General features: G+C 37.6%; 1 protein-coding gene across 1 annotated transcript; it reads right to left on the bottom strand.

Moving 5' to 3' along the window:
* Nucleotides 1-11,528: 11,528 nt before the first annotated feature.
* LOC104249460 (nascent polypeptide-associated complex subunit alpha-like protein) lies at nucleotides 11,529-14,177 on the bottom strand. Its single transcript, XM_009805894.2, has 4 exons — nucleotides 13,959-14,177; nucleotides 13,013-13,094; nucleotides 12,148-12,275; nucleotides 11,529-12,028 (listed from the first exon to the last, which is right to left on the bottom strand). The coding sequence occupies exons 1-4, from the start codon at nucleotides 14,019-14,021 to the stop codon at nucleotides 11,696-11,698; spliced, it is 606 nt and encodes a 201-aa protein (XP_009804196.1). The 5' UTR covers nucleotides 14,022-14,177; the 3' UTR covers nucleotides 11,529-11,695.
* Nucleotides 14,178-17,259: the final 3,082 nt, after the last annotated feature.

Here is a 17,259-nt window from a genome sequence, read left to right on the forward strand (position 1 = left end):
GTGCAATATCAAGCCATCTCGTGACATCATAAACAGACTCTCGGCCTCATATCAATATCAAGCCACCTCGTGGCGTACAATCTCAGGCCATCGGCCTCATTATCATAATCAGTGTATCATTGTTGCGGCGTGCAGCCCGATCCAAAAGTATCCTCACAATACAGGCCCTCGGTCTTACTCAGTCAGAATCTCATAAGCCCTTCGGGTAATAGTAAAAATATGCAGCTCAGCTCAAAATATCTTTAAAACATTATTTAAGGTTTCTAAAACAGATTAACATAGCTGAGTTTTGAAAACATTGAAAGATCTGGCATGACTGAGCACAAGTATAAAATCAAACAGTGAGGAAAATATCATTAACGATCCCCTAAGGGTTCAAACAGTTGGCACAAAGCCCAAATATGCAGAAAAATAGTCATTCAGGATGGACTAAGTCACAATCCCCAACGGTGCACGACCCCACGCTCGTCATCTAGCGTGTGTGGCACCTCAACACAGCCGAATGTTGTATAATCCAGGTAGGGGTGTCAATGGTTCGGTTCGGTCGGTTATTTTATAAAATTTGCATCATACCAATTTTTCGGTTATTCTATTATGTATAACCAAAATTAGACTTTTCCAAACCGTCCCAATCATGTCGGTTTTTCTTCGGTATCGGTACGGTTCGGTTAATTTTCAGTATTTTTTTTAATATCATGTAAAATTCACCAGTAGAAGTAGAATTGCAATAACGTACGTTCTTTTATAGGACTTAGCAAAACTCTCTAGACATTTTTACTATTTAAAGGGTGATGAATTAAAAAAAGGAAATATGGCTAGAGTATAGATCCATCAACTATTCTACAACAGCATAAAAGAAATCAAACAAAGGCAAAGAAAATATTAATCACACGAGTTGAAAGATATACCAAGCTAGGACTCAAGATTAAAATCTATAGAAGATTAAGTATTCAAAAAGATAAATCTAAATTATATGAAAGGAAACATATTCAATACATTGTAGTTTGTTACTCATAATTGCTAGAATACTTTGTATCTTGCTAATAAAGATACTTGGAATAACTTAGTTTAAGTAGAAGTAGCATAATAGGTTTTAGGAATTAGTATTTTGAGTTTAATTACTTGTTGGCTTGTAATAGTTTTCATAATTCCAAGGCTCAAAGAAAATTTAATGCATTATTATTTTTAAACTTACTAAATAAGTATATTTTCTACATGTAAAATTTATTCGGTACGGTTCGGTTTTTTTTGGTTTATTTTTATAAAATAAAAAACCTACCCTAATTATCGGTGCGGTTATAGATTTATATAAAAACCTATGGTTTTTTAAAAAGAAACCTAAAAATCGGTTCGGTACGGTACGGTTCGGTCGGTTTAGTCGGTTTTTGAATATCCATTGACACCCCTAAATCCAGGGTTTCATACCCTCAGAACAGCATTTAAAATCATTACTCACCTCGAACTAGCCCGAAAAGCTACTCTACAACACGCTTGCCTCTCGAACCAACTTCCGAGTGCTCCAAATCTACCAAGTTCAGATTTTTATCATCAAATTATGCTAAACGAATAAATTCCAATTGAAAAATATCGATTTTAAGCACAAACCCCGAAATCAGTCAAAACCCAACCACCAGGCCTGCATACCAGAACTAGACAAACTTTATACCAAAATGTTCTTCATCATCTCACGAGTCTGTACATATAAAGAACTCAAAAATCGGAGTTCGTTTGACCCCTCAAATCATCCATAGAAGGTCTCATAATCTCAAGCCCTAACTCCACCTTTTTTTACTGATTTTCATGAATTAAACACTGATATTTTGTTTCTTAATAACAAATAATCGAGTTTTAGGGTCCAAAATCCTTACCTCAATGAAATACAATGATTTTCTCTCTTCAAAATCGCCTCAAGGCTCTTTTCCCATTCAAAAATGGTGTAAAAGGGTTTAATGGTCGCGGAAGTTTATTTAAATACTGCTCACACATTTTACTATTCACCCGAGTACTGTTCACCCAAGTTACTGTTCATCCGAGTACTGTTCATGCTGCTGTGAAAAAATGCAACAGCTTTTCTTCTAGTCTAAATTGATCCATTAACCTTTCGAGATCAACCCGAGGTCCTCGGAAATCTCAACAAATATACCAACACGTCCCATAACATCATTCGAACTTAGTCGAGCCTTCGAAAAAACAAAAACAACATCAAAACACCAAAATCACATCAAATTCAAGCCTATGAACTTTGAAATTCGTAAATTCCACCAACGACGCCGAAACTCTCTAAAACAACTCCGATTTACCTGAAATTTTGTAGACATATCCAAAATGGCATTACGAACCTGTTCCAACTGCCCGATAGCCTATTTTCCACTACCGGCCGGAAATCGCCAAAAACTAACTTCGCCAATTCAAGCCTAATTCTACATCGGACATCACAAAAATATTCCGGACACACTCCTAAGTCCCAAATCACCTAACGAAGATATCCGAGCCATAAAATCTACATTCCGAGGTCGTTTACCAATAAATCAACTCTCGGTTGACTTTTCTAACTTTAAAGCTACTTTTAGAAACTAAGTGTCTCAAACCTTACCAAAACCATTCCGGATTCGATCCGACCAACCCGATACCACATAACACGGATAAACAAAGCATAAAGAAGCAGAAATGGGGAAAAACAGAGCGGTAACTCATGAAACGACTGGCCGGGTCGTCACACTCATTTTGTTGAATGAAAGAAAATACTTTTTCTACATCATGAAAAGAAAATACTTAGTTTGTTGAAATAAGAAAATATTTTTTCTAACATCATAAAAAGAAAGTAATTGTTTTGTTAAATGAAAGAAAATACTTTTTCTACATCATGAAAGAAAATATTTAGTTTGTTGAAATGAAAGAAAATATTTTTTCTACATCATGAAAAGAAAGTACTCGTTTTGTTGAAATGAAAGAAAAATACTTTTTTCTACATCATGAAAAAAAAAGTATTTGTTTTGTTGAAATAAAAAAATACTTTTACTACATCATGAAAAAATATACTCATTTTGTTGAAAGAAAAAAAAAAGCACTCTATCTACAACATGAAAAGAAAGTATTCTTATTGAAAAGAGAATTCTCATTTCGGAAGCTTTAAGTTGAAAGAATTGACTAAGGTTGGATTTTTTAGTAAACGACCTCGGAATCGAGATTCGAAGGTTCCAGCAGGTTCGTATGAAGATTTTAGACTTGGGCGTATGTCCGGACTGGGTTTGGGAAGACCTGGGAACGTTTCGGCGCCTATTATGGAAGTTAGCATTTTTGGAAGAATCTCATAAGTTTGGATTGAAGTGCATTTTAGGGTTATCAATGTCTGTTTGAGATTCCGAGTCTGGGAATAGCTCCGTATGGTAATTCTGGTATTGGGAACGTGGTCGGAAGTGAATTCGGAGGTCCGTAGGTCATTTTGGAGCCATTTGGCTAAAGATAGAAATTTGAAGGTTTTTGAGAAGTTTGACCAGAAGTGGACATTTTGATATCGGGGTTGGAATCAAATTCCGGAAGTTGGAGTAGGTCCGTAATATCAAATATGACTTGTGTGCAAAATTTGAGGTCAATAGGACGTGATTTGATAGGTTTCGTCATCGAATGTAGAAGTTTAAAATTCTAAAGTTCCTTAAGCTTAGATCGGGGTCGATTCATGATTTTAGCGTTATTTGATATGATTTGAGGCCTCGAGCAAGTCCGTAATGTGTTTTGGGACTAGTTGGTATGATTGGTTGGGTTCTCGGGGGCCTCGGGTAAATTCCGGGTAGTTAACAGATGGAAAATGAAATTTGGAGAAAGTCTGAAGCACTTGCCTTCTGGTGTAACCGTACCTGCGAGGCTTGGGCCGCAGGTGCGAAGCTGCAGAAGCGGCCCTTGCATCGCAGAAACGGAACTGGATTGGTTAGGTTGGGATCGCAGATGCGGTCATCTTGCCGCAGAAGTGGGACCGCACCTGCGGATGGAGGAGCGCAAAATCGGAGTGAGGGGTTTGGTGATAGACCGCAGAAGCGGTGTGGAGGATGCACCTGCGGTACTGCAGAAACGGTCAAATGACCACAGGTGCAGAAATGCTGGAGGCAGTTAGTTCTTTTAAATCGGGGGTTGGGTTCATTTCAACCCCATTTCTTCCATTGGAGCCGATTTTGGAGCAGTTTTGAGGTGACATTTTCACCACCAAGCATGAGGTAAGTGGATTCTACTAGTTTTGAGTTAATACTTGGATTATATACGGATTTGAGCATGAAAATTTGGTAGAAATTGTGGATTTTTGGTAGGAGACCTAGAAATTTATATTTTGGATTTTTACCACAATTTTGGGTATGAAATTAAGAGAAAATCATATATTTGAGTTCGTGAGTTCATGGGTAAACCTTAACTTCGAAAGATTTCGGAATCCCGGCACGTGGGCCCGAGGGCAATTTTGTCAACTTTTGATCGGGGTTAGGAATTATTATAAATTGGATTGTAATGAGTAATTGGACATATATTAATGTATTTGCATAATTATTGGCTAGTTTTGGAGCATTGTGCATCGATTCGAGTCTTCGGAAGTGTGTGGAATGCCGGTTATGGATCTTCGGAGCGAGGTGAGTCTCCTTTCTAACCTTGTAAGAGGGAATTATCCCCATAGGTGATATAATTGGTTATGTGCTCCTATTTGTGGGGGCTACGTACGCACGAGGTGACGAGAGTCCGTGCGTAGCTACTATTATATGTAAGTTCGGGTAGTCTAGGACCCAAAAGCATGCTATACTTGGAATATCTGTAATCTTATTGGCAGTTGAATTGCTTAAATCCTATCGAATTGGTAAACGAATTTCTAAAAGGATTAAACTTTATTTCATAAAATTGTTAAAAGAGAATTGGTTTTCTTTGGATAATTGTTCCCTGTTGACTTCTTAATTGACTGTCTGTATGCGTTTAATTTCGGAACGGGCCGAACGCCTTGGGAAATTAAATAGATGTATCTATGGTTCGCGTCATTCGACCCTCTGGTAGTGCACAGTTTAAATATTGTTGGATCGGGTCGTATGACCTCGGCATGATTTGCGCATGCTTGTATTGCTTGCCTGGAGATTTATTGATATTGATATTTGCTCTCCCCGACTTGAGAAAATTGTTAATGAATGGGTTATGAATTCAGAGACTTTTAAATAAAAAGGAACTTTTACATGTTTCGTGACTTATTTGAATTGATTGTTGTTCTTAATAAATCTGTGATTCATCGCATTAATAATATTACAATTGGACCACTAGCAAGTGTCAAAGTCGACCTCTCGTCTCTACTTCTTCGAGATTAGACGGGATACCCATTGGGTACACGTTGTTTTCGTACTCATACTATACTTGTTGTGCATTTTTGTTGCACAGGTTCATATGTGGCTAGTGGCATAGCGGCATGGTTGATATGGAGACTTAGGTGAGCTGTATTTATCGAGACGACCCGCAGCCAGCAGAGTCCCCTTCAGAGTATTTTCATTTCTGTCCACTTGTATTCCGGACAGTTACTGTATTTTATTGGATTCTCTAGTAAATGCTCATACACTTGTGACACCGGGTTCTAGGATGATTATGGAGTATCTTGTATTAACTTCTTAACATTCATATTTGATTTGAAACGATTATCTTTTATTGGTAAAAAAATTGAAGGAAAAATCATAGTTTTCAAAATTATTAAAACGAGAATTTAACTAAGTATTATGGTTGGCTTGCCTGATAGCGGTGTCCGGCGCCATCACGACCCTTAGTGGAATTTGGGTCGTGACACATAGTCTATGAATTGTTTGGTCCCATTACTAAAAGCTTGACGTGAAGCTATGTGAGGGAAAATAAAATGGAGGTTATGTGGGATCAACAAGAGGGCGTGGCAGGCCGAAAAAATATTTGAGAGAAGTTATCAGACATGACATGGCATATCTCCAGCTTACAGAGGACATGAGCCTTGATAGGTGGGTGTGGAAGTCGAAGATTACGGTTATATGTTAGTGGTTGAGTTTATTTCCTTTTCACACATGTACTTCCTTCCCTAGCTATCGTACTAGTTGTAAGCACGTGATTTTTGCTTCACGGACAAGCACTCCAAAAGAAAACAAAAATAGTGACCAGTGACCTCGCTGTACAAATTTTCCAATTTTTCATGACATGTATTGTTAGTCATTTGTGGTTCATCCCATTTTTTTGCATTTTTTGATCTTATCAGTCAAAACACAAGGTATGTCTGTCATAGTAATCAAACCGTAATTCAGTAGTTAAAAAAAATCAAAAATATATGTGCATTGTTCGTTCTAGGTTGTGATTTAACTTACTTGAACATTTTAATTTGGTGTGATAATGGTGTTGAAGTGTTACATTGTTGTTTGTTTTAATTTCATTTGTTTTACTATTTATTTGTTATTTTTTATTTTTTGTTTTAAAATTAGAAGAAAAAAAAAGAAAAGAGTTTAATAAATTTCTCTCTTTTGTCCTATTTTAATTTTTGTTTTGTTCTTTTTTCTTTCTGAACAGTTCTCTTTTTACTGGTTCTAATGATATGGCATGCACAGCGGATCTTCGACCTAGTCTAATAAATCAATCTGAATCCGACTCAATGATGCAAGAGGTCGTTTGTGATGATGAATCTGAATGTGACGAAGGTGAAGCCTTCGAAGAGATAAACCGAGAACTGTGCCAATTTGAAGAGAAACCCAAGCCTAACCTAAATGACACTGAGGCTGTGAATCTAGGAGACGCTGATAACGTCCAAGAGACCAAAATTAGCATCCACATTGAGCCGAATGTCAGGGAAGAATTGATCAAAACCCTCATGGAATTCAAAGATGTTTTTGCATGGTCATATGACGATATGCCTGGATTAAGCACCAATTTAGTGGTTCACAAATTGCCCACTGACCCGGCATACCCTCCGGTCAAGCAAAAACTAAGGAAATTTAAAACAGAAATGAGTGTAAAAATCAAAGAAGAGGTGATTAAGCAGTTGCAGGCGAAGGTCATTCGGGTCACTCGATATCCCGAGTGGTTGGCCAATGTGGTACCAGTCCCAAAGAAGGATGGAAAAATCAGGGTGTGCGTCGACTACCGCAACCTCAACAAAGCAAGTCCCAAGGACAATTTTCCATTGCCCAACATCCATATCTTGATCGATAATTGCGCTGGGCGCGAGATCGGATCCTTTGTAGATTGCTATGCGGGTTATCATCAGATCCTAATGGACGAGGAGGATGCGGAAAAGACAGCGTTTATTACGCCATGGGGAACTTACTGCTATCGGGTAATGCCGTTCGGATTGAAGAACGTCGGGGCAACATACATGCGAGCAATGACTGTTGTGTTTCATGACATGATACACAAAGAAATCGAGGTGTACGTCGATGATGTGATCATCAAATCTTGGCGTCAGGAGGACCATGTAACAGACCTAAGGAGATTTTTCCAAAGACTCCGAAGGTATGATATCAAGCTTAACCCGGCCAAATGCGCATTCGGGGTTCCATCAGGAAAGCTGCTAGGATTCATCATCAGTCGATGGGGGATTGAGTTAGACCCATCCAAAATTGAATCCATCCAAGATTTGCCACCGCCAAGGAACAAAACAGAGGTAATGAGTTTGCTGGGTAGACTCAATTACATCAGCAGGTTCATCGCTCAACTCACCGCAACTTGTGAGCCCATATTTCGGCTGCTGAGAAAAGATGTTGCGATAGGTTGGACGGCAGAGTGTCAGGAGGCCTTCGACCAAATCAAAGGGTATCTGTCTAATCCACCCGTATTGGTCCCGCCTAAGCCAGGGAAGCCCTTAATTCTTTATCTGACGGTCCTGGAAAATTCATTTGGTTGTGTGCTGGGGCAACATGATGACACAGGAAGGAAGGAGCAGGCCATCTACTATCTTAGCAAGAAATTCACAGTACAAGACGCTAGTTGCTTTAGGCGCGCCTTTAACAATTTATTTTCCTTAATTCGGGTGCACATTTATGTGACCCAAATCCAAATCTCAACCGAGTCGAGATATATCGATAACCACGGGTACATTGATGTAACGTGGTTCGAGATATGTTTTCACGACGTTGCAATTCTCGTAAAAATAATAATAATGACAAAAGCGGTTAAAAGATAAAATTTGCACATGGTTCATAATTGTATTTAAAATCAGATAAATAAGCCGAATATAACAGTTGAGCGACCGTGCTAGAACCACGGAACTCGGGAATGCCTAACACCTTCTCCCGGGTTAACAGAATTCCTTATCCGGATTTTTGGTACGCAGACTGTAATATAGAGTCATTCTTTTCCTCGATTCGGGATTAAAATTGGTGACTTGGGACACCCTAAATCTCCCAAGTGGCGACTCTGAAATAATTAAACCAATCCCGTTTCGATTGTCCTTTAATTGAAAAAACTCCCCTGCCCCCTCGCGGGTGCAGAAAAAGGAGGTGTGACACTAGTGTCATCCTTGTGTTCATTATTTTTAGTTCAATATTTTTCTCTTTGCATCGTTTTATTTTTCTAATTGTTACTATTTCGCTTGCCATAGTTCTCTGTCGTAATTGCTGTGATTTGGTTATATTGAGCCAAGGGGTCTTTCGAAAATAGTCTATCTACCTTCACAAGGTAGAGGTAAGGATTGCGTAGATATTACTCTCCTCAGACCCCACTTGTGGAAATATACTAGATATTTTATTGTTTTCATTCGAAGCTGTTTTAGCCAGATTGCAGCTAAAATTCTTCTCATAGTTATATGACACCTTCATTTGCATTTAAGTCCTCATCGGATATCATAAAGGTCTTATTGTCATTGGTTGTGCAATTCTAAAGGTCGTACAGGTTTCAAAATATGAAGACAAACAGAAAGGCGACGCAGGCCTCAGCTCATTATACTTTGAGCTAAAGTAGGTCGAGAGACTTGGCAGCTCTTTAGCCTGGCTCTTTTTCGAGATTAGACGGGATACTCATTGGGTACACGTTGTTTTCGTACTCATACTACACTTGTTGTGCATTTTTGTTGCACAGGTTCATATGTGGCTAGTGGCATAGCGGCATGGTTGATATGGAGACTTAGGTGAGCTGTATTTATCGAGACGACCCGCAGCCAACAGAGTCCTCTTCAGAGTATTTTCATTTTTGTCCACTTGTATTCCGGACAGTTACTGTATTTTATTGGATTCTCTAGTAAATGCTCATGCACTTGTGACACCGGGTTCTGGGATGATTATGGAGTATCTTGTATTAACTTCTTAATATTCATATTTGATTTGAAACGATTATCTTTTATTGGTAAAAAAATTGAAAGAAAAATCATAGTTTTCAAAATTATTTAATCGAGAATTTAATTAAGTATTATGGTTGGCTTGCCTAACAGCGGTGTCCGGCGCCATCACGACCCTTAGTGGAATTTGGGTTGTGACACATAGTCTATGAATTGTTTGGTCCCATTACTAAAAGCTTGACGTGAAGCTATGTGAGGGAAAATAAACTGGAGGTTATGTGGGATCAACGAGAGGGCGTGGTAGGCCGAAAAAATATTTGAGAGAAGTTATCAGACATGACATGGCATATCTCCAGCTTACAGAGGACATGACCCTTGATAGGTGGGTGTGGAAGTCGAAGATTAGGGTTATATGTTAGTGGTTGAGTTTATTTCCTTTTCACACATGTACTTCCTTCCCTAGCTATAGTACTAGTGTCATCCTTGTGTTCATTATTTTTAGTTCAATATTTTTCTCTTTGCATCGTTTTATTTTTCTAATTGTTACTATTTCGCTTGCCATAGTTCTCTGTTGTAATTGATGTGATTTGGTTATATTGAGCCAAGGGGTTTTTCGAAAATAGTCTATCTACCTTCACAAGGTAGAGGTAAGGACTGCATAGATATTACTCTCCTCAGAACCCACTTGTGAAAATATACTGGGTATTTTATTATTGTCATTCGAAGCTGTTTTAGCCAGATTGCAGCTAAAATTCTTCTCATAGTTATATGACACCTTCCTTTGCATTTCAGTCCTCATCGGATATCATAAAGGTCTTATTGTCATTGGTTGTGCAATTCTAAAGGTCGGACAGGTTTCAAAATATGGAGACAAACAGAAAGGCGACGCAGGCCTCAGCTCATTATACTTTGAGCTAAAGTAGGCCGATAGACTTGGCAGCTCTTTAGCCTGGCTCTTTTTCGAGATTAGACGGGATACCCATTGGGTACACGTTGTTTTCGTACTCATACTACACTTGTTGTGCATTTTTGTTGCACAGGTTCATATGTGGCTAGTGGCATAGCGGCATGGTTGATATGGAGACTTAGGTGAGTTGTATTTATCGAGACGACCCGCAGCCAGCAGAGTCCCCTTCAGAGTATTTTCATTTCTATCCACTTGTAGTCCGGACAGTTACTGTATTTTATTGGATTCTCTAGTAAATGCTCATGCACTTGTGACACCGGGTTTTGGGATGATTATGGAGTATCTTGTATTAACTTCTTAACATTCATATTTGATTTGAAACAATTATCTTTTATTGGTAAAAAAAATTGAAGGAAAAATCATAGTTTTCAAAATTATTTAAACGAGAATTTAACTAAGTATTATGGTTGGCTTGTCTGACAGCGGTGTCCGGCGCCATCACGACCCTTAGTGGAATTTGGGTCGTGACACATAGTCTATGAATTGTTTGGTCCCATTACTAAAAGCTTGACGTGAAGCTATGTGAGGGAAAATAAAATGGAGGTTATGTGGGATCAACGAGAGGGCGTGGTAGGCCGAAAAAATATTTGAGAGAAGTTATCAGACATGACATGGCATATCTCCAGCTTACAGAGGACATGACCCGATAGGTGGGTGTGGAAGTCAGATTAGGATTATATGTTAGTGGTTGAGTTTATTTCCTTTTCACACATGTACTTCCTTCCCTAGCTATAGTACTAGTGTCATCCTTGTGTTCATTATTTTTAGTTCAATATTTTTCTCTTTGCATCGTTTTATTTTTCTAATTGTTACTATTTCGCTTGCAATAGTTCTTTGTCGTAATTGCTTGCAATAGTTCTTTGTCGTAATTGCTGTGATTTGGTTATATTGAGCCAAGGGATCTTTCGAAAATAGCCTATCTACCTTCACAAGGTAGAAGTAAGGATTGCGTAGATATTACTCTCCTCAGACCCCACTTGTGAAAATATACTGGGTATTTTATTGTTGTCATTCGAAGCTGTTTTAGCCAGATTGCAGCTAAAATTCTTCTCATAGTTATATGACACCTTCCTTTGCATTTCAGTCCTCATCGGATATCATAAAGGTCTTATTGTCAATTGGTTGTGCAATTCTAAAGGTCGGACAGGTTTCAAAATATGGAGACAAACAGAAAGGCGACGCAGGCCTCAGTTCATTATACTTTGAGCTAAAGTAGGTCGAGAGACTTGGCAGCTCTTTAGCCTGGCTCTTTTGCCCCCCCCCCCCCCCCACCCCCACCCCCAGTAATGGAACAAGAAGACTAATCGAGACAAAATTTAGTTAGACAGAAAGGCGCAGCACAACTTAAACCTTCTCTCTTACATAACAATCCAATCTGGTATACAACGGAAGACGATAAGATGAACAGGACACACAGATAAAAATGCGCAGCAACTCAAAACCTTTAAAACTCACGACCTGAATGTTTTCAACGAAAGCACTGCTCAAAAGATTGGGACATCCTAATTTGTAAGCTCCATGATAGCAGAGACAATATCACCATCAGCAGCCTTGAGAGCTTTGACTGCTTTAGCTCGGGACACTCCTGCTTGAGTCATCACCAACTCTATATCCTTTGGTTCTACACCAGTCTCATCGACATCCTCGTCATCCTGAGCCACAGTCGATGGCTCAGGCTTCGATATAACATTGCTCAGGTTAGGAGCCTTAAACTGTTCTGCAGCTTGAGTCTGCAACTGCGAGCTCAAATCCTCAATCTTTGCTTCACCAAATATGACATATGTGTCTGAATTTGGGCTCTTGAAAACATCTGGTTTTGAGATGACAAATAGAATCTGAAGTAGAAGTCAACAAAGAATCAAAAGAAAGTTATAGCTACAACATAAGCAACTAAAATAGAATTAAAAGAAAACAAGGGAAAAAGAGAAGTGAGAAAATAATAATGTCAACTAACATTTTTGCTCTTCTTGACAGTTACACGGCTGACCCCAGGGATTGGCTTCATTCCTAGCTTTAGCATAGCTTTGCGACTCTTCTTCTCACTCCTGCTCTGCTTTGACCTGCCACTACCATCTCCGAGGTCTGCCCACAATAATACATTTAAGCATTACCACAATAACCAGAGATGAAGAAACTCACCTGGCCTTTCAGTTGCATCGGGACAGAGAAAAATATGTAGCACTCCTATTTAAGCAAAATGCAACTTCCAACATTAAGATCTTGGTTCTTGAGGATCCTTTTTATGAGCCACGGGAATGCTATTAGGCGAACACGATGACTTTTGTTTTTTTTTAATTAATGACTTTCGTTAGTTTCTGATACAATCTCATTTGTATGGGTTTAGCTTGCCCATATGTAAAATTAACTCATTAATCCTGGTACCTATCAAACTGCATATTAAAAAATCAAGACGGGAATAGGAAAAAAATATAGAACAAGAAAATTACAATAAAGTCATGCACACAAGATTTTATGCAAGCGGTGTTGGTCTATTATCATAATTCTGTGTGTGGGTTAGGGTCTAGGACTATGTTGGTTTTAAGGCTTTACTTCTTGTCCCATATTGATATTACTTTATATTATTTTAAAGATTTGTTATCCTATTATATGCATACAATTGTTTCTTAGAAAAGTATTTTCACACACATGAATAAGAAACTTATTTTTTTGTGAAGCGGCGTCAAATGACATCCCTATCTAAAGGGCATCTCCGCCACTGCTGTCACTGAAATGTTGAATAATAACATCTTTATGTGAACTGACAGAATATTATACAACCTAAGTAAGACTCAGAATTAACATTTAGGTTCTACAGTTACCTTCAGCATCATCATCATCTTTGTCATCATCATCATCTTCATCATCATCATCTTCTTCATCCTCGATAATAGGTTCCTCAGACTACAAGAGAACGAATTATAAACATATAAGCTTACACAAGGAGCAAAATGACCTGTTCTCTTGAGAAAAGATATTTTAATGCCAAACAATGAGAATACACTTAAAGTTTATCACTTCTAGCATCCACATATGGACCAAAGAAGCTTTTCCTCTATTTCCTTCTTTCTTTACACTTCTGTTCATAAATTAATCCTACTAATTCTGTTAGTAGCCTTGAAAGTTTCAAACTCTTACCTCCTTATAACAAAATTCAAACTTTCACTTAAAACATCATTTAGAATCTCGATGGCGAACAAGCAAATTAATATTTGTTCTCCAAATCTTTATTATTTATCATTTCTGAACAATTAATTAGCCTTCCAATGCAATTGTAACACACAGAAAGCTTCTTTTTTTTGTTTAACCAACTAATCCAGATTGAGCAGGTCCCATTTGAAGGGGCTCAGAAAGCTAATTCAATATCTCGATACAGACGTAGGAAAAATGTTCAATCTTTCAATTGGAAAGATCATTCAAAATTTCTGGAGGAAAACAGTGAACCACTAGTCTTTTTACATATCTTTGCCTTTTTCAATTTCCAAACTGAGAAGTACCCAGGAATTTAATAACCTCAAAAATCAAAATTTTACCATACGAACTTGTATATTAACAGGTCTTTTCTCAAAATTTTAATTTATCTTCCCATTTCTCTACAAATACCAATATTTCTATGTCACTTAACCCAGACAGTCACAACACAAGCATGTAAGTACAACAAAATAAAAAATTAAAAGAGTATGACATAAATCTCAAGCAATAAACGAATCTTACAAAACAATAATCGAACTATTAAATCAATTTAAACAGAAATTAATGGAGAATTACCTCAATCTTTTGTTGTTCGAGATGAGCGGCTAAGAGCTCTTCTTGCGATTGAGCAGCAGTCATGGCTGAGAATTAGTGAGGAATTTGAGAAATTAGGTTTTTTGAGAGAGAGAGAGAGAGAGATAAGGAAGAGTCCTAAAACCCTAAAAACGGCGGAGAAAAGCCTTTTTACCTTGAGATCTGAACACCTTGCCACTACTCAAATCTCGAGAAAATTACAAAAATGGTCACTTATGTTTTGAAATAAGTAATTTACCATTCTCATAGTTTTAATTGTTTTTTCCAATGAACAGTTTGGTTGTTTAAGTTCGTTAAAAATCAGCAATTTTTATTTTAAATCAAATATCTAATGAACTTTGAAAGTTAGATATAACGAAATTGTGGGGGAAAAACTTATAATTACTACTTATATATAGTGGCTAAACCTTAAATAGGTATTTAAAACTAGCTATGTTTTAAATGATGCCATTACAAGCGGCTGCCCAGTGCCATTGCCTACCTTACGTGAAAAACTCTTGGGCTTGGGCGCTTGTTAAAGATTGTTAGTAAGTATATTATGTTCTTCAATCTAGAAGAATTAACTCAATAGTCGCCACCTAATCTCTTAAACTATAAATAGCCAGCAGATGTATGATATATGTATAATATATATATATATATATATAAACTGCATATAATCTATGTATATCGTCTAGAAAAAATAAACATTAAATTTGACCGGCTATTTATGTAATAATTCCTTTTTATTATTTTTGCCTAAAATCTATTCTATTGAAAAAATTTGTTTTCTTTTTAATTAAAAAAGATAAACACACAAATACATAAAGGTATATGTAAATATTTGAATTTACATTTTTCATTAGAAAACAATAAGGGTACACGTAAATTTCAGTTGAGAGTTTTACGGGAAGAAATTCAAAAATAGTCAGATTTACAAGTGGTCATTCAAAAATAGCCACAGTTTCAAAAATAATCGAAATTTAGTCACTTTTTATGTAAAAATAAATTTGAACGAAAATACTATTCAAAATTCAGAAAAACTCCAGTATAATATACTGGAAATATACTGGAGTTCCAGCATAAGTATATTGGAACTTCAGTATATTATACTGGAGTTCCAGCATAATATACCGGTCCAACATAGAGATTGGAGCACAGGTTCCACCCATCTTCTTTCCCTCTTCTTCCTTCCCCATTCTACCCATCTCTCTCGAGAAAAGATCTACTAATTACTAATGTAATGGCAAGGACATTGGCTGAAATTAACTCAAAACCGAGGTGCAAACAAATATGTAATTCAAATGACTCTAATCAAAGTGAGTAAAGTGTTAATATAAGGGGAATGAGCTTGATTTCCAATAGCAAAGTGTTAATATTAGGGGAATTAACTTGATTTCCTAGATACTCAATTAATTTTCAAAATACTCAATTATTGAAAATTATCGAACACGTTGTTCGCCTGCATAAGTGTATATGGTAGAAATTGGGCTCGTCTACGATATGGTAGATCAGGCTCGGAACATGAGGGACTGAAAATCAACCCCAAGTCCCATTGAGCCAGTACTAGAGATTAGAATGTCTGTCCTCGAGAACATTGAATTTGTGATCTCAAAATCGACCCTGACCCCGAACGAGCTTGAGGAAACATTGTCAGCGTAATCAACAAAAGAAGAAATAGCAAGAGGCCAAAATATCTGTGACCGATCGAATATTACGGCAGGAATCTCGGCACGTATCAATAAGGAACCGATATTTCAGCGAATCAAGAGGTTTTAACTTTTATAGAATTGTACCTAAAGTAGGACTCCCCTACTATATAAAGGGGGTCTCATTACTTGTAAAACACATTGTAACACGCATCCCAAAGCAATATATTATTATTTTTTGTAAGATATTGTTCTTTTGTATCTTGACATCACTCGAATTGCATCCAATTCAAGTGTGACCGACTTTCCAAGTCTATGATTGTTCAAGTTGTGTGGTTTGAATTCACTTTATCATTGCTTAGTTCAACTGCATCTTTAATTTATCGCTTTGTGTCAATTTAATCCATGTTTCCTTAAAACAACTTACAAATTTAATTATTATCTGATTTTGAGGGTAAACAGTTTAGCGCCCACCATGTGGCTAAGGAAAAATAATGGTTATTTGATACAAATTTCCATAACACACACTATTTTACACTTATTCTTTGAAGTGCCTCCAATTTCAGGTTAAAGCTCGAAATGTCAAACTCACAATTAGCACCCCTACCTGTTGATGATGAATCCGGTCACCACGATGAAAATAACAACATAACACCCGGTAATGAGGTACCTCCCCTTGATCCTATCGGAAATCCAGTCGCGGACCTGTTGGACGCTAACTCGCATGTGACTATCGACACAAATCTGCCTACCGACCCCGAGAATAGCATCTGTAGTAGAGCCCAATCAACAGCTTTAAATACTCAAAATAATAGAGAAGACGGGATCAATTTATGGATGATCTTCGAAATGTTACAGGCTCAACAAGCAACGATGACTCAGTTATAGAACCAAAGCTGCGCACCAAGCAGAATTAAACCTGATCCATGACGGGAAATCACTTGCATGAACGAACCGGTCGCAGAAAGGTCGAATGGAAACGAGTTTGGGACCAACCCCGAGATCATAAAAATGCTCGAAAATCTGACAAAACGGATAGAATCAAGGGAGAAGAAAACTGAAGCTAAGGACAAAAGGGTAGACACCTACAATTTCAGGGTCGACCAAATCCTAGGAGCACCGTCGATACTGAAAGGCCTGGATTTCAAGAAGTTCATGAAAAAACCTTTCCTTCTGAGTGTGGCTCCAAAGTCGATCCCTAAAAAATTCTGCATGCCCGGGATTCCTAAGTACAATGGAACGACTGACCCAAACGAGCATGTTACCTTATACGCATGCGCCATCCAAGGGAACAATTTGGAGGATGATGAGATCGAGTGAGTCTTATTGAAGAAATTCGGACAGACCTCGTCAAAGGGAGCTATGATATGGTATCACAACTTACCTCCTAATTCTATTAACTCATTTTCTATGCTTGCAGACTGTTTCGTGAAAGCATACATCGGGTCTATCAATGTCACGACCCAAACCGATAGGCCATGACAAGTGCCCAAATCTTACTTGTCGAACACCCCTAAGCATATATCTAAGACATAACATAAAAAGGGTAGATCATGCATAACATGTGTCAATAAACTGTTGAATCATGTGAATAACATACGCAAGGAAAACAAGCCCAAAAGACATATATATACATATACATGCGGAATACAATA

Source organism: Nicotiana sylvestris, chromosome 12 (assembly GCF_000393655.2).
Source record: "Nicotiana sylvestris chromosome 12, ASM39365v2, whole genome shotgun sequence".
Taxonomy (NCBI): domain Eukaryota; kingdom Viridiplantae; phylum Streptophyta; class Magnoliopsida; order Solanales; family Solanaceae; genus Nicotiana; species Nicotiana sylvestris.